General features: G+C 45.4%; 1 protein-coding gene across 2 annotated transcripts in view; it reads right to left on the bottom strand.

Moving 5' to 3' along the window:
- Positions 1-2977: 2977 nt before the first annotated feature.
- The window catches only part of auts2a (activator of transcription and developmental regulator AUTS2 a), a 351431-nt gene continuing 329267 nt past the window's right edge, over positions 2978-25141 (bottom strand). For both annotated transcript variants that reach the window (XM_082549595.1, XM_082549594.1), the window contains exons 7-19: positions 20585-21149; positions 19074-19366; positions 17734-17966; positions 16717-16761; positions 15534-15629; positions 15371-15442; positions 14917-14946; positions 14476-14547; positions 12722-12863; positions 10588-10668; positions 10419-10502; positions 9946-10186; positions 2978-5547 (exon numbers count right to left, since the gene is read on the bottom strand). In XM_082549595.1, coding sequence (XP_082405721.1) covers positions 4296-5547; positions 9946-10186; positions 10419-10502; positions 10588-10668; positions 12722-12863; positions 14476-14547; positions 14917-14946; positions 15371-15442; positions 15534-15629; positions 16717-16761; positions 17734-17966; positions 19074-19366; positions 20585-21149 — 3206 coding nt within the window. In that variant the 3' untranslated portion in view covers positions 2978-4295. The remainder of the gene's footprint in view (positions 5548-9945; positions 10187-10418; positions 10503-10587; positions 10669-12721; positions 12864-14475; positions 14548-14916; positions 14947-15370; positions 15443-15533; positions 15630-16716; positions 16762-17733; positions 17967-19073; positions 19367-20584; positions 21150-25141) is intronic.

The following is a 25141-nucleotide window of genomic DNA, read 5'->3' on the forward strand; positions in this document are numbered from 1 at the left end:
GTCAGAGGAAGTTGACCTCGGCAAACTGGTTCTCTGCTCGTGAGATGACAGGCACAGTGTGTGCTATCTGCTGTGGATGAGCCCTTTGTTGCTCCCTTTGTTTCACCTTGCAGTCCATCAGTGTGCACTGATGCCACCTTGTGTCGAAAAGGTGAATTACATAAGCAGAGTTTTGTGGCCATCAGTGCAGAGGCGGGGACATACAGGTCATACCTGAGGCTTGTTTCAGTGCAGGTTCCAGCATTTACTCAGTGTTAAAGGAAGCGTCCTTTCTAAACTCTATTTGAATATTTGCAGATTGTTACGTGTTAGACGTCACTTGCTACTTGTTGTAATGCGTTACTTTACTCAACCCCAAAGGTTGATGCTGTTCATCTGGATGTTTCAGTGGGAAAAACATTTCACCATCATCCAGGTGACGTCTTCAGTCTCAGCTGACTGCAGGTTTCAACCTTATAAACAGGACTGAAACCAGCACCACTGAAAACGCTGCGTCCAGATGAACAGAATCAACTTTTGGGGGATTTACTTACCTGGATGACTGAGCGTGCATCAAGACGTCACTTTACCTAATTACTCCCTACTCGTTACTTTTCTTCTGCGTTACTCCATGGACCCGAAACACCTTCCTGTAACAACACCAGCCTTACATTTACAGTACCACTGCTCTACTGGATGCCAAATATTATAATATTTTCACTATGTTGAAGTCACGTTTCTATCTTGTGAGCCAAAGTCTTCAATTTTTATGCAGTTTTCATTTCCATATGAATTTGATTGTGTAACCTAATTACTAAGACATTTTACACTCTACTAAATAAAATAGGCCCACTTTTTGAGTTTTGATGGTCGAGCTGCATGCTGGTAGAAAACATTACCAGCAACTCTGCTGATGCCAGCTTCATATTTGGAATTTGTTTTTCGGGAGTCTTAGTGAGGCAGCACGTCAGCATTTTAAATTGAGCAGTTTTAGTAAACAAAGCGAAAGAGCAGCGCTTGAAGGAGGAAGGTGGGAGCAGAGCAGTGTTGGGGTTTGTTCTCTAGCATTGTTAGTCTGTACCTGCAGCTGTGATTTGGTGCTATGTAAATAAAACTGAGTTGAAGTGTAACTCCTTATTTTGGAACTACACTAACACCGGTCGTATGTAGAGACAACATTGGTTCACAGTTTTGTGTTCAGAGGCTAAAAACGAGGCCTTTAGAGACCTTCAAGACCAGACTCTGTCTCCTTGGAAGCAAAATATAAAGAAATGAGGTGTCCAAGACTTTTGGATGGCACTATATTTGACACAGCAACGTGTAGTTTATATATAAATGTTAAACTTCATTGGCTCCACATTTCCAAATACCAGAATTGCCTGTTTGAACTTTAGTGATTGAAAACTGAAGACTGGGTCCTGAAAGAGTCCAGATCAAACATTTTCTTCTTTTTAACTTTTGAAATCTACCGTTTTGTGCGTACTGGTCTAGACGGGCAGGATTAATGAGCACCTTCTGTTGGAAACCATAAAAATCACAGTGAGCTTATTAGCAGCCAGGTTTGCACAAAAACACTGTCGTGAATTGATGTAAATGTAGTTCAGACTGCAGGAGGTCGTTGGAGAGAAGTGTTCTCAGCTGTTTTTCACTTTAACGAGCAAAGTAAGAGATTAATGTTGAGTCACTGTCAGGATTTCATCACATAAAACCTCTACGTACTCTGTACACCGCCGGAGCAGGTTTATTATGTCTTTGTTATCAGTCTGATAAAGAAATCACACCACAGGATCCCATTTATCAGACCCCCTGCTGTCACACATCATTAATCACGAGCTTGGGCCTAACAGCGTCTCATTAAAAGCTTTTCTGACTCTTGATAACAAAATCTGGCCATGGAAGATGTGACGTATACTACTATTCTATCTATGATATAGATGATATTCAAAGTCTTCACAATTTCATGTTGGGAAACATAATTCTGAAATTGTTCTAAAATGTGTAGACTTTTTAGCAGATTGGTGAAAATCTGCCCATTTTTGCTGATGCGACGCCAGGTAACCTAATTAGTTGCTAAATGTTCCTCCAGCTGTTTCTTTTGTGCTGCTTAATTTTCTCCATCCAAACGTTTTTGAGACACGACGCTGTCATCAAATTCAAAATTTAAGTGGTCTCTAAAAACGGTCTCTTTTTAAATATTCGACGTGGTTTCTTATGTTCTGTTGTGAATATGAGGTTTGCAAGCCGCTGCCTTCTGCTTTTGTTTCTGAAGCTTCTTAAATGTGAAGTTTTGCTTCTTTGATTTCTCTAAACTCCCCTGCTGCATGTCTCCTTTTCACCTCACGATTTTTAATCAAATGACTTGAAAGATTCATTCTTGTTCTTGTTCTCTATGGGGGCTCTGGCTTCCTTCAACAGTCCAAAGACATCCATGTTAATTGGCTTCAGTAGATGTACGTGTGAGTGTGAATGTGTTGGTCCTGAGATATGGTTCAGGCTGGTTTATAGGCCAACCTTGCGTTTCTTTGACAGTAGTTGTCAAACGGTAGCTCTTACGCAGAGTAATGGTTTGTCTAAAGAGTTTCATCCACGCCATAAGACTTCTTATAGTTTGGCGCCCTCTGCTGGTCCAAAGGCTGAATTACCCCCATGCTGTAGCCCTATATCATTTCATACGTGCAGGTCTGAGAGGAAAAGCAGCGGTGACTGACGCACCCACGCGCCTCAGTCAGAGGCGGCGGCACGAACCTGTAGTTACTCAGTGTAATGCCAATAACTCTTGCATCTGCTCATGATTCACAATTCTGGGGTAACCATCAAGTTTTCTCCTACATCAGCAGGGATGTGACACGCTGTACGTGACAGAGGATTAAAAAAAGAAGTATTAATGGCACACACAACCTGTAGCGCTATAAAAACACTGGTGGGTGAGAAGTGGGGCCAGGACACGTCACATATGGCGTCTGTGCAAAGGCGGAGAAATAAACACCCAAACACAGGGTTAGTACACATTTTTTAATAACATGGCACAATTTACATAACACAAGTTTAAATGAGGAGCATGCTGAAGATTCAGTCGCTTCATTTTTTCTCATTGTACACGATCTAGAAAGACTTCGTTTTTTCCCCTGTACACGGTAAACAGCAAAAGGTTTCTCGTTGAACAATCTTTTTGCGATACGTATCGACTAACCACTATGGCTCGGGTGGACAATTTCATGTTGGATTAAAAAACACTGCACGACATGATATCACAGAGTTTGAAGCGCACAACTAAACCTTCAGTGGACTACTAAAATAGATCTCTGCTTGTTAGAAACAAACCGTCCATGGTTGAGACTTGCTTTTTTTGTATTTTGATTTTGTAGGTACAACAACTTAGGAAAGCACTTTAATACACTGTTTGACCAACAGAAACATGTACTTTACACTCCTCCGCTAGGGCTAATGTGCCGTCATGGTGTTTAATGCGCTGCATTCTCCCCAGAACAAGACTGGTGTTAACCAAGAGGACAACAAAAAAATCCATCCACACATTTGTGCTGCTGGCTTTTTACATCACAATTTAATATTCAGTTCAATGGGATTGTCACCACAGATTATTATAAGACAAAAATCATTTTGTTTTTGTTAAATCTGAAACCCTGTGCGGATCAGTTAAAGCTGCATCTGTCAGCACGGACGCAAAGTTAATGTCAAGTCTGCGTTGTGGAGAGAATACAGTCCTTGAATGGTACACAGTGGCACGCAGTCAGTAGTGTTGAAGGCCAGCTTTCAGAAAGGGAACCGAGACATTTGTTGCATAGTTGAATCTGGGGATCTGGTACAATGCGAATCACCTGCGTCAACCAAACGATAAAGAAATTGCAAAAAGCACGTTCTGAATCATACTCCTGTATTTACATCTGTCAAAGTAAAGCTTTCGAAACACTCTTTTGCATATTTGTACCATGAATTTGAATCCGTACAGGGCGAGCACAGCGACTGTACACATTATCTACACACTCAGTGCTAAAGTACCTGTACAATCCAAAGTTGCTCATTCTGACTCCACATCACTTTTCTATACAAGAGAAAGAATGCACACGGAAAGCTGGAGCAAAACGGGAAAACAAAATCTCTGAAAAAAAGCTTTTTTTGTTCCATGATTATTGTCTCTTTGTAGTTTTATACAAAAACGATTCATTGCATGGGCATCTGTGTGCCCACATAAATTATTCACAGCTATGTTACAGTCTTGCTTTGCCAAAGCTAAGTGCTTGGTTGTGAGTTCAGTGTTGGTGAGGCACAGGGCTGCAGGGCCACCGCGTCTGCTCGCCTCACCGCGCCTCGATGTCTTTGTGAGCCGGTCTGTCTCTGATATCTGTGCCCAGGGGAGTAGTCCGTCTGGGCGAGCCGGGCCGGGCGCCCAGTGTGGGAATGAGTGGGGGCGGTGCACTCAGAGACGCGGTGGGTGGCGTTTTGTTCAGAATACCATTCTGATGGGCGGTGGCTGCGGCGGCGGCGGCGGCGGCTGCTGCCGCTGCGGCTGAGGGACTCACCCTGGAGTAGTGCATGCCAGCGAGTCCGGGGGCCATGAGGCCCGGGGCAGGGTGGGGGAGGTGTCCGTCGAGGGCGGGATGGTGCACCGCGGGGTGGAGGCGCCCGTGCTCGTAGTCCTCTCGGAGCATGTTGAGGCGATCGCGCTCCTCCAGTTGGGCGCGCTCCTGTTCCCTCCTCTGCTCCAGGGCCAGGGGGTGGGCGTGGTCGCGATTAAAGTCGTGAGGCTCGCGGTCCCTGTAGGAGCGCTCTGCCTCGTACAGGCGCGGCCCTGCCAACCGGTGCAGAGGATCGTTCCTCAGCAGCAGGTCCCTGGCCAAAGGGTCTCGCCTGTGAATGTCCAGGCCCCTGTAGGGGTCTCTCATTGGGTCCCAGTGGAAGGGAGGGTAGGGGAATCTGTCAGCTCCTGGGATGGGACTGATACCCATAAAGGGCGCCACGACTCGAGTTCTCTCTAGGCTGCTGATGCTGTTGATGGGGTGGACAACGGGCATGCCCATGGACACAGGCACTGAGGAGGGAGGGTGGAGATTAGGGGTGGAGGACGCCTGTTGCAGGTGCTCACTGGCCCTCTCTGCGCCTCCATCCTGCTCCTCCTTCCTCTCCTCCTTTACTTTCACCTCACTGCTCTTCTTCTGGTGCTCGTATGGCAGCTCCGCCTTCTTCTCCAGGACATCCCTCGTCAGGCCACCGTTGGGACGTTCCAAGCTGGTCTGCCGGACATAGGGTGACGCCGATCCTCTGTTTGACATTTTGTCCTCCGACGCTCGGCCGTCATGGATGACAGGCGTGTCCTTGTCACTGTGCTGGCTGTCTTTGAGCTTGTGGTCGTCTGTGCCGTTGTCTTTCCATGAATCCGAGTGCTCCCTTTCCCTCTCTTTGGCCTTGTTCTCCTTCTCCCTCTGAGGCTCTCCAGAAGCAGGTGGCAGGTGGTTCCTGTGGTGCTCAGGAGGTCGGCTGTGGCTAAGAAGGCTGATTGGATTGACGGGGACCGGGGACGGATGGCTGGGATGACGCTTTTCAACAGAGTCCCTACAGGCACAAACAAGGTTATGAGAGTTTTACGTTTGGAGTTAAATAACTGTACAGAGAAAAAAACATTTTATGGAAAATTATGATTATGTAAAACATACAGGAAACATCTTTAATTTAACCCTTTGCCAATCTGCTTATCACCACCTGACTGATGCTGCTGCTGTCTCGTCTACATGACTCTGACTCAACTAAATTCAATGCTGCTGCTAATTAAGGAGCTGTTATCAAATATGGGCGATGCTAACCTTTTCCTCTCTCCTCCCCCCAGCAGGAGCACGAGCTCGCTGATCATAATTCACGTCGGCAGTAATGACACCCGGTTACGCCAATCGGAGGTCACTAAAATCAATATTGAATCGGTGTGCAACTTTGCCAAAACAATGTCGGACTCTGTAGTTTTCTCTGGTCCCCTCCCCAATCAGACCAGGAGCGACATGTTTAGCCGCATGTTCTCCTTAAATTGCTGGCTGTCTGAGTGGTGTCCCAGAAACGATGTGGGCTTCATAGATAATTGGCAAACCTTCTGGAGGAAACCTGGTCTTGTTAGGAGAGACGGCATCCATCCCACTTTGGATGGAGCAGCTCTCATTTCTAGAAATATGGACAAATTTATTAAACCCCCCAAAATATGACTATCCAGAGTTGGGACCAGGAAGCAGAGTTGCAGTCTTACACGCCTCTCTGCAGCTTCTCTCCTCCTGCTACCCCCCCAAAAACCCATCTCCATAGAGACTGTGTCAGCTTCCAAACAGACAAAAAACGAACTAAAAACCAGCAACAAACAACTTAAACATAAACAATTACAAAGAAAGAACAATACAGTATCCACATCTGAACCAAAGAGTAAAACAGTGAAATGTGGATTATTAAATATTAGGTCTCTCTCCTCCAAGTCTCTGTTAGTACATGACTTAATAATTGATCAACAAATCGATTTACTCTGCCTTACAGAAACCTGGTTGCAGCAGGATGATTGTGTTAGTTTAAATGAATCAACACCCCCGAGTCATTCTAACTACCAGAAACCTCGAAGCACAGGCCGAGGGGGAGGTGTGGCAGCAATTTTTCACACAAGCCTATTAATTAATGAAAGACCAAGACAGACTTTTAATTCATTTGAAAGCCTGATGCTTAGCCTCATCCACCCCAGCTGTAAAACTCAGAAACCAGTCTTATTGGTTATCATCTATCGTCCACCTGGGCCTTACACAGAGTTTCTGTCTGATTTCTCAGACTTTATATCTAATTTAGTTCTGAGCTCAGATAAAATAATTATTGTGGGTGATTTTAACATCCATGTAGATGCTAAAAATGACAGCCTCAACATGGCATTTAGTCTGTTATTAGACTCAATCGGCTTCTGTCAAAATGTAAAAGAACCCACCCACCACTTTAATCACACTCTAGATCTTGTGTTAACATATGGCATAGAAACTGAACATTTAACAGTGTTTCCTGAAAACCCTCTCCTGTCTGATCATTTCCTGATAACATTTACATTTACAATAATTGATTACACAGCAGTGGAGAGTAGACTTTATCAAAGTAGATGTCTTTCTGAAAGCGCTGTAACTAAGTTTAAGAATATAATCCACCCACTGTTATCATCTTCAATGCCCTGTACCAACACAGAGCAGAGCAGCTATCTGAACGCTACCCCAACAGAGGTCGATTATCTTGTTAATAATTTCACCTCCTCACTACGTACGACTCTGGATACTGTAGCTCCTGTGAAAACTAAGGCCTCAAATCAGAAGTACCTGACTCCGTGGTATAATTCTGAAACACGTACCCTAAAGCAGATGACTCGTAATCTGGAGAGGAAATGGCGTGTCACAAATCTAGAGGATCATCATTTAGCCTGGAGAAATAGTTTGCTGCTTTATAAGAAAGCCCTCCACAAAGCCAGAACATCTTACTATTCATCACTGATTGAAGAATAAGGACAACCCCAGGTTTCTCTTCAGCACTGTAGCCAGGCTGACAAAAAGTCAGAGCTCTGTTGAGCCAACCATCCCTTTAACGTTAACTAGTAATGACTTCATGAACTTCTTCACAAATAAAATTTTTATCATTAGAGGAAAAATTACCAATAATCATCCCACAGATGTAATATTATCTACAGCTACTCTTAGTACCATTGATGTTAAGTTAGACTATTTTTCTCTAATTGATCTTTCTGAGTTAACTTCAATAATTACTTCCTCCAAACCATCAACGTGTCTTTTAGACCCCATTCCTACAAAACTGCTCAAAGAAGTCCTGCCATTAATTAATTCTTCCATCTTAAATATGATCAACCTATCTCTAATGATCGGCTATGTACCACAGGCCTTCAAGCTGGCTGTAGTTAAACCTTTACTCAAAAAGCATCTCTAGACCCAGCAGTCTTAGCTAATTATAGGCCAATCTCCAACCTTCCTTTCATATCAAACATCCTTGAAAGAGTAGTTGTCAAACAGCTAACAGATCATCTGCAGAGGAATGGTTTATTTGAAGAGTTTCAGTCAGGTTTCAGAGCTCATCACAGCACAGAAACAGCTTTAGTGAAGGTTACAAATGATCTTCTTATGGCCTCTGACAGTGGACTCATCTCTGTGCTTGTCCTGCTAGACCTCAGTGCAGCGTTGGATACTGTCGACCATAATATCCTATTAGAGCGATTAGAACATGCTGTAGGTATTACAGGTACTGTGCTGCAGTGGTTTGTATCATATCTATCTAATAGACTCCAGTTTGTGCATGTAAATGGAGAGTCCTCTTCACACACTGAGGTTAATTATGGAGTTCCACAGGGTTCAGTGCTAGGACCAATTCTGTTTACATTATACATGCTTCCCTTAGGCAGCATCATTAGAAGACATAGCATACATTTACACTGCTATGCAGATGACACCCAGCTCTATCTGTCCATGAAGCCAGATAACACACACCAATTAATTAAACTGCAGGAATGTCTTAAAGACATAAAGACCTGGATGGCCGCTAACTTTCTGCTTCTTAATTCAGATCAAACTGAGGTTATTGTACCCGGCCCTGAAAAGCTTAGAAATATGGTATCTAACCAGATTCTTACTCTGGATGGCATTACCTTGGCCTCCAGTAACGCTGTGAGGAACCTTGGAGTCATTTTTGACCAGGACATGTCCTTCAATGCACATATTAAACAAATATGTAAGACTGCGTTCTTCCATTTGCGCAACATCTCTAAAGTTAGAAATATCCTGTCTCAGAGTGATGCTGAGAAACTAGTTCATGCATTTATTACTTCCAGGCTGGACGACTGTAATTCATTATTATCAGGAAGTCCTAAAAACTCACTCAAAAGCCTTCAGCTAATCCAAAATGCTGCAGCAAGAGTCCTGACAGGGACTAGAAAGAGAGAGCAGATTTCTCCTGTTTTGGCTTCCTGTTAAATCCAGAATTGAATTCAAAATCCTGCTCCTCACATACAAGGTCTTAAATAATCAGGCCCCATCTTATCTTAATGACCTTGTAGTACCATATCACCCTATTAGAGCACTTCGCTCTCGCTCTGCAGGCCTACTTTCCGGCAGCCTCGCCTCTGTCAGTGCGCCCCAGGGCAGCTGTGGCTACAATGTAGCTTGCTATCGCCAGTGTGTGAATGTGTGTGTGAATGGGTGAATGACTGAATGTAGTGTAAAGCGCTTTGGGGTCCTATGGACTAGAAAAGCGCTATACAAATGCAGGCCATTTACCATTTACCATTTACTTGTTGTTCCTAGAGTATTTAAAAGTAGAATGGGAGGCAGAGCCTTCAGTTTTCAGGCCCCTCTTCTGTGGAACCAGCTTCCAGTTTGGATTCAGGAGACAGACACTATCTCTACTTTCAAGATTAGGCTTAAAACTTTCCTTTTTGCTAAAGCATATAGTTAGGGCTGGACCAGGTGACCCTGAATCCTCCCTTAGTTATGCTGCAATAGACGTAGGCTGCCGGGGGATTCCCATGATGCATTGAGTTTTTCCTTTCCAGTCACCTTTCTCACTCACTATGTATTAACAGACCTCTCTGCATTGACTCATATCTGTTATTAACCTCTGTGTCTCTTCCACAGCATGTCTTTATCCTGTCTTCCTTCTCTCACCCCAACCAATCACAGCAGATGGCCCCGCCCCTCCCTGAGCCTGGTTCTGTCGGAGGTTTCTTCCTGTTAAAAGGAAGTTTTTCCTTCCCACTGTCGCCAAAGTGCTGCTGATAGGGGGTCATATGATGTATTATTGTGCAATCTACTGTACTGTACTGTGCTGTTGTGATTTGGCGCTGTGTAAATAAAATTGAATTGAATGGAATCTTTTGTTCATTAAACTGTCACTTTGTTGCACTCACACACTGACCACATTACTCATATAGTTGTTACATTGTTCACCACCCACCTGTCCTTGTCCTCTTTACTGACCAACGAGTCCCGTTTGTCAGAGTCTCGGTCCCTCTCGTGTGAGCTCACCGACGCGCTCCTCTCAGACTCTCCGGGTTTCAGCCAGGGTGGCGGCGTGGGGAACGAAGGTGGCGTGCGATGCAGGCGGTTCCACGGCTCCTGGTGGCTGTTGTTACTGCTGCTGTTGAAGTGCTGTGGCGCGTTTGGGCCATCTTTGTGGCCAAACACCGAGTTGGCCCCTGTTAGGGATTCAACACGTGGAAAAACATGGAACGCAAGTTAAATGCGTAGCTCTGCTGATCCTCATATGCAGGCAGCATTACAAACAGTGAGAGGATTACTCCACCTAAACTACAGGTAGGCGACTGATTTTCCCGAGGGACCGCACGAGAAACTGTGACCCTCCACAACAGTCACGGTTTCTCATGTGGCCACTCCCAAGCAAGTGTCTTTCTTGAGGCAGAAACTCACTTAGTGCTGGATTGCCCAATCCCCCGAAGGCCGACGAGCTGAGAGATCCCAGTCCTCCAAACGATGGAGGCCTACTGAAAGGCTCTGGGAGAAGACACAGCATGTTAGCGCTGATGCAATCAACACCCTCGTTTTGGATCGGTCAGACTGAGATGAAGCGTGCTGTTACCTAAATGAGATGCTGGAGGAAGAAAGTTTCCAGGATGGTGCGGTGGATGGCCAAAGGGAGCTGCAGATGGGTGCGTAGGACCTGAGGAGGAGGATAACCACAGACTGTAACATCAGCAAAAGTAAGTGTTAACTGGTCAACTGGTGAAGTCTTTCTGGAGCTGTCAGTAAGAGCTAATCGATAAGTAATTCGTATTTTAAAAACTTTAACTGTAAAGTTAAAGTTCAGTAAAAGACTTCAGAAAAATGTCCTTCAGTATTTTTGTGCAGACAAAAGCATCTGTAAATAAACAGCCACGAACTTATTAGTCGACTGTAGATTACAGGCACAGCCATTAAAGCAGCAATTCGTTTACACGCGTGTTCCTCTTCAAAGTCAACTCTCACATAAGTCCCATCATCACGTCAAAAGAGAAACAACGATGCTCCTGTTAATACGAGATTAATTGCATTTAATGATACTGCGCATAGCAAACAAGGAGAATCAGCTGCAAGCTCCAGAAAGATTTAAGACTTTCCTTGTACGACTTTGGCCCTGAGAGCTTCACACAAAGACAAACAGCACAGGCTCAGGACAGATGTTGTGGGGACAATGGCTACGATCTAAGTTGTTATATATCGCTGCAGAAATCTGCTGCCCAGATGATTTACTGTGCAGCCTGATCATGCTCTCCCAGATGATCAGCTTTAGCTCAGCTGTTGGTGTAACTAATGAGGATAAAGCCAGCTAGTTATCCCAAGATTATCTGCACTAGAAAGCTAATAGTAAGCAAGCAGAAAGCTGCACTGCTTACAGCTTTACAACTTTTGGGATTAATAAAAGATTGAAGTGTAAAAAAAGTTTTCTCAGGGCTCTATGCAGTGAGTACACCGAGTACCTCCCGTACTTCTAAAGGAATTAACAGCAGCCAGGTGCCGATAATCAAATTCACTTTAATAACTGATCATCGGTTTGTGTTAGCACTCAGGTGTGTGGTAATAAAACGCCACAATCTTCCCAGGAGATGACACAAAGCTGCAGGCCTCTGTTAGCGTGCTAAATGTTCCACAGTATTACAGTGTAGTTAGAAAGGCAGGGAACAAGTGTATTTGGAAAGAGTGCAAGGAGACGGCTTGTCCTCTTTAAAGTGAACATGGCAGAACGGCAAATGTTTGAAATGACGTCCGAGTCCTTGAGACAGACGAGACTAAAACAGCCGTTTGGCCATAAAGCGCAGCACCAAACACTGCAGAGAGTCCCGTGAAAACGGTGCTTTTTTTCCTGCTGTTTTGTCGTATCTCATCTTTAGTAAAGATATTTTCTTCATTTGTTGGCGTTTTGTCCAGTTGCTGCATCGGACATTATGACAACCTGACATTTTGGGACACTGACGCAGAGCCAAATAAGTAATAGTAGCAGAGGGGGGCGTTGTGGTAGTTTGATGACCTAATCTTGGGATAGTTAAGCTAAACTCAGGAATTCCACACACTGCCTGGAAAACTGTCGTTGTTATGTCTTGATGATACCTGGCTAGTTACAGGCTGAACGAAGCAAACCCAGCACTGCTGCGGCTTGAAGTTTAATAACCAGATCCAACATAGAGGGAAAAAGGCTGACTCACATCTGCAGTCTGTGGATACTTAAACTACACCAGGAGCACCAGAGACGACTGTACTAACCCAAAGTGCGACTTCAAGGTCTGCCTGTATTTAACAGCAAGCGGGGACCTTGTTGACATCACTAAAACCCATTTCATGGACTAATCGAATATCCTCTGCTTTATCCAGTATTCCTTTAAGAGGCACGTTGGATGATCTGTTCTTTCACTCTGATTTGTGCGTGTTGTTGTCACATGCTCATGGCTGTTTTAAACATGAACGTTTCATATACAGGAGCCAAGCGTGGCGCAGTATGAGTGAACTGTAGAGCTGCGACAGTGTCCAAGAACAGAAACAGGAAGTCAGAGATTGACCCAACAGCTCCAACCTAAAGAAAGGTGAGATATATCTCTGATGGTCACTCTGGTGGAGATCATTCTGTCGGGTTTGCTGATTTCACTCATTCACCACACACGATGCTAGCTCTGCACAGCAGGACCGACTGCTGCTGAATATGAGAGGCGGCCACTGATCAATCGGACAGCTGATGCACTCACCTGCAGCGGAGAAAAGCGTGGCGGGCCGCGCCAAGTCGCCGGGGTGGTGGATAGCACCAAAGAGGCTGGGGCCCGGGGGTCGACTCAGAAACTCGGGCTTGAGGCCGAAGTCTAGCTTGTGAGGGTCGACCTGCATCTGCTGCTGAAAGACGCCAAAGGTACAGAGAGAAACACATGTAAAACCTGAGCTATCAGAGGCTCCTTTTGACCCAGCATTTGGTGTTTCTTGTGTTTTTATGACCTTTTGTGTGATGGTTTATTATTCTTAGTGGTAATCCTGAGTTTCTTCTACGCTAACCTTTGCCCTCTGCGTCCCCTTTTGTGCGTCTGTGTTTGTAAAGTTGTGTGAGTTCTTGTGCCGTGTTTTCCCTCCTTGTGTTTTATTCCATCACGTTTATCTGTGTTTGCCCAAGTCCGTCTCGTCTGCCTCTCCTCCTCCCGCATCATCTTCCTGTTTTATTGTGAAGGTCTCGTGTTTCCGTGTTCGTCCTGTTCAGTTTTGTGTCCCCCGTCCTGCTCTCCGTGTGTCCTCACTTCCCTCGTTATCCTTCTGTATATTTACGTCAGCGTCTCCCTCATGGCTGTCTGTCTCTCCCTGTGTTTCCCCCCGTGTATTTGGATTCTTTGGTTTTTCCAGGTTAGTTTTGTATTGTAAAGCTGTGGTTTGTGAGTTCACGTCCTGCCTCTGAGTCTGCATTTGGGTCCTACTCCTGCTGCACACAGAGACGCTGGTTTTAGGCGTGTTGGGAAGGAAAAATAGTTAAAGCCATCAAGGGAGGTGACTGACTGCTAAGTTCCAGTGAGGTGTCACAATCAAAGCATTACACTAACCTCCAGAAGCAAAAGGAGGATGCAAACCATACAATTTAAATGTCAATTTATTATCAACGGTGTGTGAAGCGACTTCTACTGAGTACAACGGTGAAATCAGCTGATCACAGAAGACACGGAACAATTCTGTGGTTTAACTGATGAAGTGATTTTTCCAGAAGAGAAACTAGAGCCAGATCCACAGAGCGAACCATCAGGAGTTTGGGTTTATTTTGCAGTTCAATTAATACAAATGAGTTAACAGTGTCTATAGAGAGTGGAAGTGTTTGTTATTAACCTCTGTCTCTCTTCCACAGCATGTCTTTATCCTGTCTTCCTTCTCTCACTCCAACCAATCACAGCAGATGGCCCCGCCCCTCCCTGAGCCTGGTTCTGCTGGAGGTTTCTTCCTGTTAAAAGGGAGTTTTTCCTTCCCACTGTCGCCAAAGTGCTGCTCATAGTGGGTCATATGATTGTTGGGTTTTTCTCTGTATGTATTATTGTAGCGTCTACCTTACAATATAAAGCGCCTTGAGGTGACTGTTGTTGTGATTTGGTGCTTTATAAATAAAACTGAATTGAAAATTGGACTTTGCTAAACTGACCCAGTATTAGCCTCCTAAGACCTGAACTCTTTCATGCATTTTTATTTTCTCTTTGCTATTTGGGCTGATTGGGACCTGATGAATGTAAAAACAAAGAATTACTGTATTTTTTTTTACCTGATTTTTGTTTCTGAGAAAAATGAGATCCACATACAAGGACATTCGTTTTAAATTTCGATAGGACAGTGGCAGTATAGTGTCCTCGTTAGTGGATATCAGGCCCTTGTAGAGCAAAATTTAGTATTGTGGTCTAGACAACCCAAAATGTGACGCCAGGTCCTAGGAGGTTAAATCCAGCCTTGGCCACACTGTGTTAGGAGGGGTTAGACGAGTCCTCACCTTTACTTTCTGTTGGTGGTGGTATATCTGCCAGGCAATATGGACATGCATGGCACACCACTTCCCCGGTTTCTGTAAGAACAAGAAAATTTATTTAATTAAGAACAAGAAAGAAAATGGTGTGACCAAAAAACACAGTGTCATCTAATCAATACGGTACTATGACTACTAATCACATATTAAAAGGCTAAGAAATGTAGGTGTGCTGAATGAACCATGCACACGCTGGCGTGTGACAGCGAGGCGTCACTGTCGGCCATCTGACAAGGTTTCATAACACACGCGCTGCAGCGTTCTTCAAAATGAGCCCCGTAAACGAGTACACTCAGCCCCCATTTAATTAAAGACACTATCAACTCCATTAGCAAAGACCTTCAAGGCATCGCAGTGATTATTGCGAGGGAGCAGGAGACGGAGACACTGCAGGGAGCGAGCACTCACCCTGAGAATCGGCCGAAACGGATCCGTTAGCTTCAGGAAGGACGGAGAGAGAGAACATGAATTATTCTGCTGTCAGTCAAATCATTTCTAATTAGTCCTTGTGTGTAGCATTCATTAGGAACCAAATTAAAATGTCAAACTGTTCACTTTAAAATTAAGCGTTTCAGGGGTAATTAACACGCGGGTGTTTAAACGGGTTCCTCCTGCGTGGCCTTCTGCAAACAAACACGCTGACACGTCTGTCAATCTACGACTCACCGCTGATCAATAGATCAGAAATAGACTCTATGTGGTAAATTATTCATATGTATTTTAATGCATTTTTAACACTTCCTGTATGAGAACAGCTTGCTTGCTGAGGCTGCTGCTAATGTGGATCCTAATAAAGCAAACCTATGGAGCCTGTACAGTCCGGTCTCCTGGTGCACGGTGGGTGGCGTGTACGTGCTCTTACCCTGGGGTCCTTCTGTAAGAACGTGTGTGGGACGGCTCCGGGTCTTGCGGAAACATCCAGTGGATTAGAGGTCTGGAGAGCAGCAGACGATCGAAAATTATTCTCTGAATATAACTCGCCCCCTCCCGGCTAGTCTGTCTGTGGGTGTGTGGTGGTGTCTCACCTTGGGCTGAAAGGCCCCCTGCAGCGAGCTGAAGGGCCCGGTTGGGGGGATGACAGGGGGAAGGCCAGACATGGCTGGAGGGTAGGAGTGGAAGAGCTGGAAGAAGAAAAGAGCGAGAGGAGGCGTGAGGACGATTCGGTCTATCGGTGAAATGCGGCTTTATGAGTCAGTCTAAACAGAGCAGGCAGTTTGTGGTGGTGTTTAAACCTCGCAGTTTAATCGCAGTGACTGCTTAGTTACAAATGATTGCCTATGTGTTACACAAACGGCTTGTTTATCAAATATTCACTGCTTGTTCCCGCTGGATTTAAATCAGGAGAAAAAACCTCCTTTGATATGAAAAGCAGAATGTTGTAATACACGCAAAACACAAGTAAGTCAAACAAGCGCTCAAGGCTTTCATAAACGTATCTGTATGTAGAGAAACAGATATGCAATCATCTGCTTTGCATAATTGTCCCTAACAGTCATATTAGCCAAAGTAACGAGTGCGTGTTTGGCAAACGTGCTTGCATTGCTGCAGTCGCGCATTGGAATTCTTTAAAGCTGGACTCGAGGGTGTGCTGCAAGCTTTTTAAATGCAACTCCACTCCTCTTGTGCACCAAGTATTAAGATGCCACTATGTTTTATAGAGAAGGAATGCTTTCAGCGTGTTTGCCGGGACCATTATACCAGCGGGGGAAAAAACAAAAAAAGATGAAGCACTTAAAAACAAACTAGGAAGCGGGTCGATCTGAATACAAATAGGTTTTTATGATAGTAAAATCTGCCTCCTAGCTATCGAGGACAAATCAGTTTAATAGTCTGTAGAAAAAGCACACTAGGCAGAAGCACGCTCTGAAAATTTCAGCAAAACGGTAGGACAGCGAGTCCAGTGTTTGAAATCATTTGCTTTTATTGAATAATAATTTTGAGGACGCCACTGCTGGTGACTGGAAAAAAGGAAATAAGCGAGACAGAGAGGTAACGTAGCAACTGTGTTTATCATCACATGCACACAGTAACTGTTAAACTCCAGGATTTAAGAATCCCGATCTGTTGCATCACATCATTAGCTACGGCCGAAGGGTGACATGGAGCAGTAACCGTTAGGAAGCAGATGTACGGTGCATGGGCTGAAATGGCAAAATGGGCAAGCAACAAATCTGAAGCTGGAAGCTAGTACGCAGTAGAGAAACTCACACTGTGTCTGTAGAAGGGGTCGACTTTTGTTGGATATTTGTCAAACTGTAGGAGAAATGAAACAGAGCTAAGTACAAAGATTGGCCTCTTTTGTTTCAGGCCAACACACAAAAAAACATCACAAACTGCATTTAAAACCGAAAATACGATTATAGATGAAGATCTAAGACGTCTACCGAGCGGGATCCAAGTTCAACCACTCCCCGCGCCGCAATGTTTTCATCCTCCCCCGTTTCCTGATCATCTGAAGACCTTGTAAACTAGCATGAGCTGGCTCTCATTTGATTGGCTTTTAGTGGTGCGGCGCAGGCTCAGGGCGAACATTTCCACAGTCAAGACTAAACACTGCAGCCATAAAGAGCCTTTTTATGGCCTCATTAGCTGTCAGAGGCCTCGCTATGCTGCCTTTGAGGTATCATCAGAGCCAAGCAAACCTCTGTGGGTCAGGCAGTTACAAATGTGTATGTGTTTGTGAGAGTTTAGGTTCAGGCACCCATTGCCTGTGGTTCTCTCCCAAACTGCGCGGCTCTTAATGCAATACATTTGCCAGTAATGAAAACCCCCAAATGGGACCAAATGATGTCATTAAAATCAGAATGAATTAAGTGTATTATGTTCTGAAAGCTGGCTCTGAAGTTAACATGCTCCAGGGCAAGTTATTGCCAATTTAGAAAATAACAGCGTTCAAGTCTGGAGTCTCAGCGTATGCCAGAGAAAACACTAGAAAGGCTTTGTGGGAGAATAAAGGCATCGCTGTGGCGTGGACGGACGCGCACGGTCATCGTTGAACGGCCGCCACAGAAACCCGCAGGTCCCCACGGCGTGCCGCTCTCACACATGTCAGAGTATTTAAAAAATAAAATACGAAGTCTTCGCGCTCCCAAACCGCAACGCGAAAACACTTTTTGGTGCCATAGCCGCCCACCGCTCCGCACATGTAGAAGTCATTACGAGAACGTAGACCCCTGCCCCGCCCACCGCCCCAACCCAACACAGGTGTGTTCTACTTATCCTCACATTTCTGGCAGGGGTACGCACCATGGGCGGTGCTGGGGTGGGCATGATGGCGTGTGGGAAGGGCGTGAAGGTGTGCTGGTGGGTGTGCTGGTGGGTGTGTTGGTGCTGATGCTGGTGCTGATGCTGGTGGAACTCAGTGCGCAGGTAGGGCGGGGGGCCAAGCGAGGCACCGCGGTCGGCGCTCTGGGACGCCAGGAAACGGGTGTTGAGCTCTTGGCGCAGAAGGTCTTGCTCTGTAGAGAAGAGGGCGGAGCATTAGGACAGCAGAGCGCTATTAGCAATTAGAGCTGCAGACTCAAATAACCCTCATCTGAGAACTTTAAATACATTTCTCTTTAATTAAGACCCCCTACAGTCCGCCCAGCTGTAGGTCACACGCAGACCCCTGGAGGACCTCGCGCTCCCGTGTGACAGCTCTGTATGTCATCAAAATAAGAAGCCAAGCTGTCAAAAAAGGAAACAAGCAGGAAATGGTTGTGATTATCAGCGTGTCATTTTCCCTCGAAGCGAAGCTCGACATGATTAGAACAGTCTGACTGCTGGAACTGTCAAAATGTGGCGATTTGATACACTCGAGCCCCTCTGAGAGCGCGGATCGGCTTTTTCTAATAACCTTTGTGAAGAATGGATTTCAAGTAATCATTGGCTTTTCTTCTAAATTCAACAAACCCAGCCTTGAGAGATTATATCTCCTCCAGAGTAACCTTATCCTTCCTATTCCACAGTGGCTCGCTACAATATCTTCTGCATTCGTTTCAGGCTTTATTGGGCTGGGAGCGCGGCTGGAATTTTCTCTTCATAAAAATTTCATTAGTATCTTTGGAAAACATCCAGCTCGCTCCGTCCCGTATTGACCAAATTGATTTGTTGCACATGATCGCCGTTCCAGGTGAAATGGACGTTCTGGGAATGTTGCTAGAGCCCCTCCCCGCACTGACCCTGACATTTAGCTTGACAGCACCGCGCAGAAATGTGCACAGGCTCTGTGATCGCTTTTGTAATGCGTGCAGACCGAGAGTGTGAACTTGAACTGTCCACACAACTATAAACACACAAAGCGATGGCATGACGTGCACGTGGATCATCTTGGACGTGGCTGCTTATTTCTTTAAATAATTACCAGGGCAGCATGTGCATCGTCTCTGCGTATCGAATGCTTCAAAATGAAATGCCGCTCTGCGTCCATCATTCATTATGTACTTGTCATGTGTCTCGAGCTTCCCGGCAACAACTGGTTTAAATAAGAACCTGCTGATTGCTTTTGCAGTCAAATGTGCAGTCCTCTGTCAAACCACTTGGGGGCGATGTGGAGACATCTGCGAGCTGCTTGTGCTGTTTACCTGAGTAGGCACTCCCAGCAGCAGGATGTCCGGGTACTGGCAGGGTGCTAGACGTCAATGGTGGCGGTGGAGGCAAGGCTGCTGGAGGAGCAAACATATTGGGGTGGTGTGGGTGTGGAGACGACTGCAAGGCAGACGGGAAGCTGTGGGGGTTATTCTGGTTAGTGGGCAAGGCCAAGGGAAAAGTGGAGGCTGCCGCGGCTGCCGGAGGAGGCGGTGGGTGGTGGGGGAGGTGCAGGGAGGGCGTAGGGGGTCCGTGGGGCTTGGTGCCTGGGGTGCTGCTCCTGCTACTGCTGTAAAGATTAAGACAGAGAGAGAGAAAAAGGCAGATAAGTGGTTAAGCCAGGCGTGATCAGTCAAAATTAACACTTGTTCCTCCACATCCCCTCGTCTCCATCTGCTCTGACGTTCAGTTCCTAGCACGCCGTTTTCACGCCTCAGCTGCCTCCCATTTACAAATGCCTCCCCGTCTCTGTCTCGTGCTTCACAGAATCCAGGGCAAACACGATCTGCGGAAACCCCGTTCGCAGCAGCCTCGGATGCAAATAAACCGCCGCTGGCAAACATAACAGAACGAGCATCTGTCTTTGAACAGCTTCTGCTAAGGCACTTCCTCCACAGCCAGGTACAGAACATGTGCATCGGAAATGGGATGAGAGGGCGAGAGGGCGTGTGTGAGCAAACAGTCTTTTGTAGTGTGTGTGGGTTTCCCCCGGGGCAGTCACGGAGCTAGCGTCTCCACAGCTCCACGCACTAAGCCTAAAAGCTCATTTGCAGCGCTCGCTCGTCGCTGTGGGCCCCAGCCGTGATTATTCACATGCGGGTGCCAGGCCCTGTTGGCACGCTGGCAGACTGGCAGAGCTGGCGCAGAGTCAGGCAGAGAAAGCCAAGTCCTGAGAGCCTGCTAGGCAGAGCTGTTGTTGGGACCGAGTGGCTTCTGAAGGAGCTATCTCAAGGTCTAACATTAATGGAGAGGCTCACAGGGTTCGGTGCTTCTCAACTGATACGATAGAATAAGCTTAGCTGCTATTGTTTTCAATGAAATAAACTACATATTTGAATACACAGAAGATCCTTTTAAATTAGGAAAATGTCTCCTGAGCCACTTTTCCTTCTGTTTTCATCCAAAACAGCCTTAAATCCACGAAGCATGAACAATATGGTGATTCAAGGTTACACCAAACTACTGGGAGTCCGAGCTCAGATGTGTGGGTGGATTAAAAAAAAGCCCAGCACTCAGGGTGCAGTGTGGCCCTTTTATTCCGCTGTTAATAATCAGCGCTACAGTTTGGCTGGGGGACTTCCTGATGGCAATTTACATACTGATCGGGCCGTATATGCACTTCCAGCTCAAGAGATATTCTTGAATTTTCAAGTGTGTGTGAATATGGAGGTGTTGCCTGAACAGCTCTGCATGAATTTTCTGCATTAGAGCATGTGAGAACATGAGAGCTGTGGGTGTGTGGAGCTTTTTTCCCCATGCACTTCGAGGCTGTCTGACAGTAGCTTACCTGTGGCCGTTGAGGCTGAGGCTGTTGTAGGCAGAAAGGGGTCGGGGGTGGCAGCGCGATGGGGGCCGGTGAGACCCTGACTGGATGGGGTGCTGCTGGTGAGAGTGGTGGTTCGGAAGGGCGGGAGATGGTGGGTGTGGGTGAAGGCTAGGTGTAGGTGGAGGCCTCGGGTGGGATAGCACTTCAGGCTGGTGCTGGTGCCGGGGAGGGGGGGTTGGTGAGGGCTCTTGGCCCTGGGCAAGAGGCAGGGCTGCGGGTGACTGAGGCCTGGGAAGAGCCTCTGAGCGTGGGGGCAGGTGGTTTAAAGGCTGAGTGGGCCCGTTTGGCTGGGTTCGAAGAGGGGACGGGGTCTGGGGGATGGATGGCTGGGGCTGGGGCAGTGACACGGGGAGGGTTGGGGGGGACAAAGGTGGATTGGGGGTGCTGGGTACAGGCAGCTGGCTGTCTCTGCAACTCTCCTGGCTCCTCTCCTGACTGCGTTCTAGGCCTGACACCTTGAGGAGGCCTGGGCCGTGAGGCTCCTGGCTGCCATTGGTGGAGAGCACATCGATGCCAAAATCTGGAACTGCACAAAAACAAATGTTAAAAACAGATAAAAGGTGCAGATTAACCGTGACGTGCCACAATGAATGTATCGATGATGTCATTTTAACATGCAACGATATCCTGAGGTGGACCCGAGGAACCAAAGACCGAAGCTTCCAAACAACACACGACCTGCTGTACCTGCAGAGCCACAGCCCCCTACTGCAGACACTACAGTGAGTGAGCTGTGAGTGTGAGCAGCTCCTGTCCTTGTTAGTGACATCTCCTCTGTCATGTTTGGTGTGTGAGCTTATCAGCTGACAGCTCCACAAACAGACACAGTTTTTCCTTCTTCCTCCTCATACTGACACACCTTCCTTAGGCTCTGCCAGCACAAACACCACTGCAGCCTTTAACACCGTCCCCGGGGGGAACGACACGAACCAAAAAGTGTTCTGCTTGTTCAGAGTGAACCAGTAGTGCATTGTACTCAAGACCTTCATTTTAAGAGCATTCTCGTTTTCTGTGCTTTCACTTGTAGGCCACATTACATTTTTAATGAGGCACTTTTCCATGCACCTTGCACAAACTGAGATCTGTTCCATACCAGAGGCAAACTGGAGCTGAATAATAGTGACAGCGTGCAGATGTGTGTGCATAGTTTTTGCCGTTTATCAGGTTTCTGCTGCCTTTCACCTTTTCATCGCTTCTACAATGCTTTACAGAAACCTGGTTGCAGCAGGATGATTATGTTAGTTTAAATGAATCAACACCCCCGAGCCATTCTAACTACCAGAAATCTCGAAGCACAGGCCGAGGGGGCGGTGTGGCAGCAATTTTTCACACCAGCCTATTAATTAATGAAAGACCAAGACAGACTTTTAATTCATTTGAAAGCCTGATGCTTAACATTGTCCACCCCAGCTGTGAAACTCAGAAACCAGTCTTACTTGTTATCATCTATCGTCCACCTGGGCCTTACACAGAGTTTCTGTCTGATTTCTCAGACTTTATATCTAATTTAGTTCTGAGCTCAGATAAAATAATTATTGTGGGTGATTTTAACATCCATGTAGATGCTAAAAATGACAGCCTCAACATGGCATTTAATCTGTTATTAGACTCAATTGGTTTCTCTCAAAATGTAAAAGAACCCACCCACCACTTTAATCACACCCTAGATCTTGTTTTAACATATGGCATCGAACCTGAACATTTAACAGTGTTTCCTGAAAACCCTCTCCTGTCTGATCATTTCCTGATAACATTTACTTTTACAATAATTGATTACACAGCGGTGAAGAGTAGACTTTATCAAAGTAGATGTCTTTCTGAAAGCACTGTAACTAAGTTTAAGAATATAATCCACCCACTGTTATCATCTCCAATGCCCTGTACCAACACAGAGCAAAGCAGCTATCTGAACGCTACCCCAACAGAGGTCGATTATCTTGTTAATAATTTCACCTCCTCACTACGTACGACTCTGGATACTGTAGCTCCTGTGAAAACTAAGGCCTCAAATCAGAAGTACCTGACTCCGTGGTATAATTCTGAAACACGTACCCTAAAGCAGATGACTCGTAATCTGGAGAGGAAATGGCGTGTCACAAATCTAGAGGATCATCATTTAGCCTGGAGAAATAGTTTGCTGCTTTATAAGAAAGCCCTCCGCAAAGCCAGAACATCTTACTATTCATCACTGATTGAAGAAAATAAGAACAACCCTAGGTTTCTCTTCAGCACTGTAGCCAGGCTGACAAAAAGTCAGAGCTCTTTTGAGCCAACCATCCCTTTAACGTTAACTAGTAATGACTTCATGAACTTCTTCACAAATAAAATTTTTATCATTAGAGAAAAAATTACCAATAATCATCCCACAGATGTAATATTATCTACAGCTACTCTTAGTACCATTGATATTAAGTTAGACTCTTTTTCTCCAATTGATCTTTCTGAGTTAACTTCAATAATTACTTCCTCCAAACCATCAACGTGTCTTTTAGACCCCATTCCTACAAAACTGCTCAAAGAAGTCCTGCCATTAATTAATTCTTCGATCTTAAATATGATCAACCTATCTCTAATAATCGGCTATGTACCACAGGCCTTCAAGCTGGCTGTAGTTAAACCTTTACTCAAAAAGCCATCTCTAGACCCAGCAGTCTTAGCTAATTATAGGCCAATCTCCAACCTTCCTTTCATATCAAAAATCCTTGAAAGAGTAGTTGTCAAACAGCTAACAGATCATCTGCAGAGGAATGGTTTATTTGAAGAGTTTCAGTCAGGTTTCAGAGCTCAGCACAGCACAGAAACAGCTTTAGTGAAGGTTACAAATGATCTTCTTATGGCCTCTGACAGTGGACTCATCTCTGTGCTTGTCCTGCTAGACCTCAGTGCAGCGTTCGATACTGTTGATCATAATATCCTATTAGAGCGATTAGAACATGCTGTAGGTATTACAAGTACTGCGCTGCAGTGGTTTGTATCATATCTATCTAATAGACTCCAATTCGTGCATGTAAATGGAGAGTCCTCTTCACACACTGAGGTTAATTATGGAGTTCCACAGGGTTCAGTGCTAGGACCAATTCTGTTTACATTATACATGCTTCCCTTAGGCAGTATCATTAGAAGACATAGCATACATTTTCACTGCTATGCAGATGACACCCAGCTCTATCTGTCCATGAAGCCAGATAACACACACCAATTAGTTAAACTGCAGGAATGTCTTAAAGACATAAAGACCTGGATGGCCGCTAACTTTCTGCTTCTTAATTCAGATAAAACTGAGGTTATTGTACTCGGCCCTGAAAATCTTAGAAATATGGTATCTAATCAGATTCTTACTCTGGATGGCATTACCTTGGCCTCCAGTAACGCGGTGAGGAACCTTGGAGTCATTTTTGACCAGGACATGTCCTTCAACGCACATATTAAACAAATATGTAAGACTGCTTTCTTCCATTTGCGCAACATCTCTAAAATTAGAAATATCCTGTCTCAGAGTGACGCTGAAAAACTAGTTCATGCATTTATTACTTCCAGGCTGGACTACTGTAATTCATTATTATCAGGATGTCCAAAAAACTCACTGAAAAGCCTTCAGCTAATCCAAAATGCTGCAGCAAGAGTCCTGACAGGGACTAGAAAGAGAGAGCATATTTCTCCTGTTTTGGCTTCCCTTCATTGGCTTCCTGTTAAATCCAGAATTGAATTCAAAATCCTGCTCCTCACATACAAGGTCTTAAATAATCAGGCCCCATCTTATCTTAATGACCTTGTAGTACCATATCACCCTATTAGAGCGCTCCGCTCTCGCTCTGCAGGCCTACTTGTTGTTCCTAGAGTATTTAAAAGTAGAATGGGAGGGAGAGCCTTCAGTTTTCAGGCCCCTCTTCTGTGGAACCAGCTTCCAGTTTGGATTCGGGAGACAGACACTATCTCTACTTTTAAGATTAGGCTTAAAACTTTCCTTTTTTCTAAAGCATATAGTTAGGGCTGGACCAGGTGACCCTGAATCCTCCCTTTGTTATGCTGCAATAGATGTAGGCTGCCGGGGGATTCCCATGATGCATTGAGTTTTTCCTTTCCAGTCACCTTTCTCACTCACTATGTATTAATAGACCTCTCTGCATTGAATCATATCTGTTATTAACCTCTGTCTCTCTTCCACAGCATGTCTTTATCCTGTCTTCCTTCTCTCACCCCAACCGGTCGCAGCAGATGGCCGCCCCTCCCTGAGCCTGGTTCTGCCGGAGGTTTCTTCCTGTTAAAAGGGAGTTTTTCCTTCCCACTGTCGCCAAAGTGCTTGCTCATAGGGGGTCATATGATTGTTGGGTTTTTCTCTGTATCTATGAAGCGCCTTGAGGCGACTTTTGTTGTGATTTGGCGCTATATAAATAAAATTGAATTGAATTGAATACAGTTGAAAAATTAGCTTATTCAAATAGTACGTGCAGTTGTGCTAATCTTCTCTGGAAACACCGATGCATGTTCTTTACCACATGCAAACTAGCTCAACTGATG

The sequence above is a fragment of the Aulonocara stuartgranti genome (assembly GCF_965226115.1).
Source record: "Aulonocara stuartgranti genome assembly, chromosome: 10".
NCBI lineage: Eukaryota > Metazoa > Chordata > Actinopteri > Cichliformes > Cichlidae > Aulonocara > Aulonocara stuartgranti.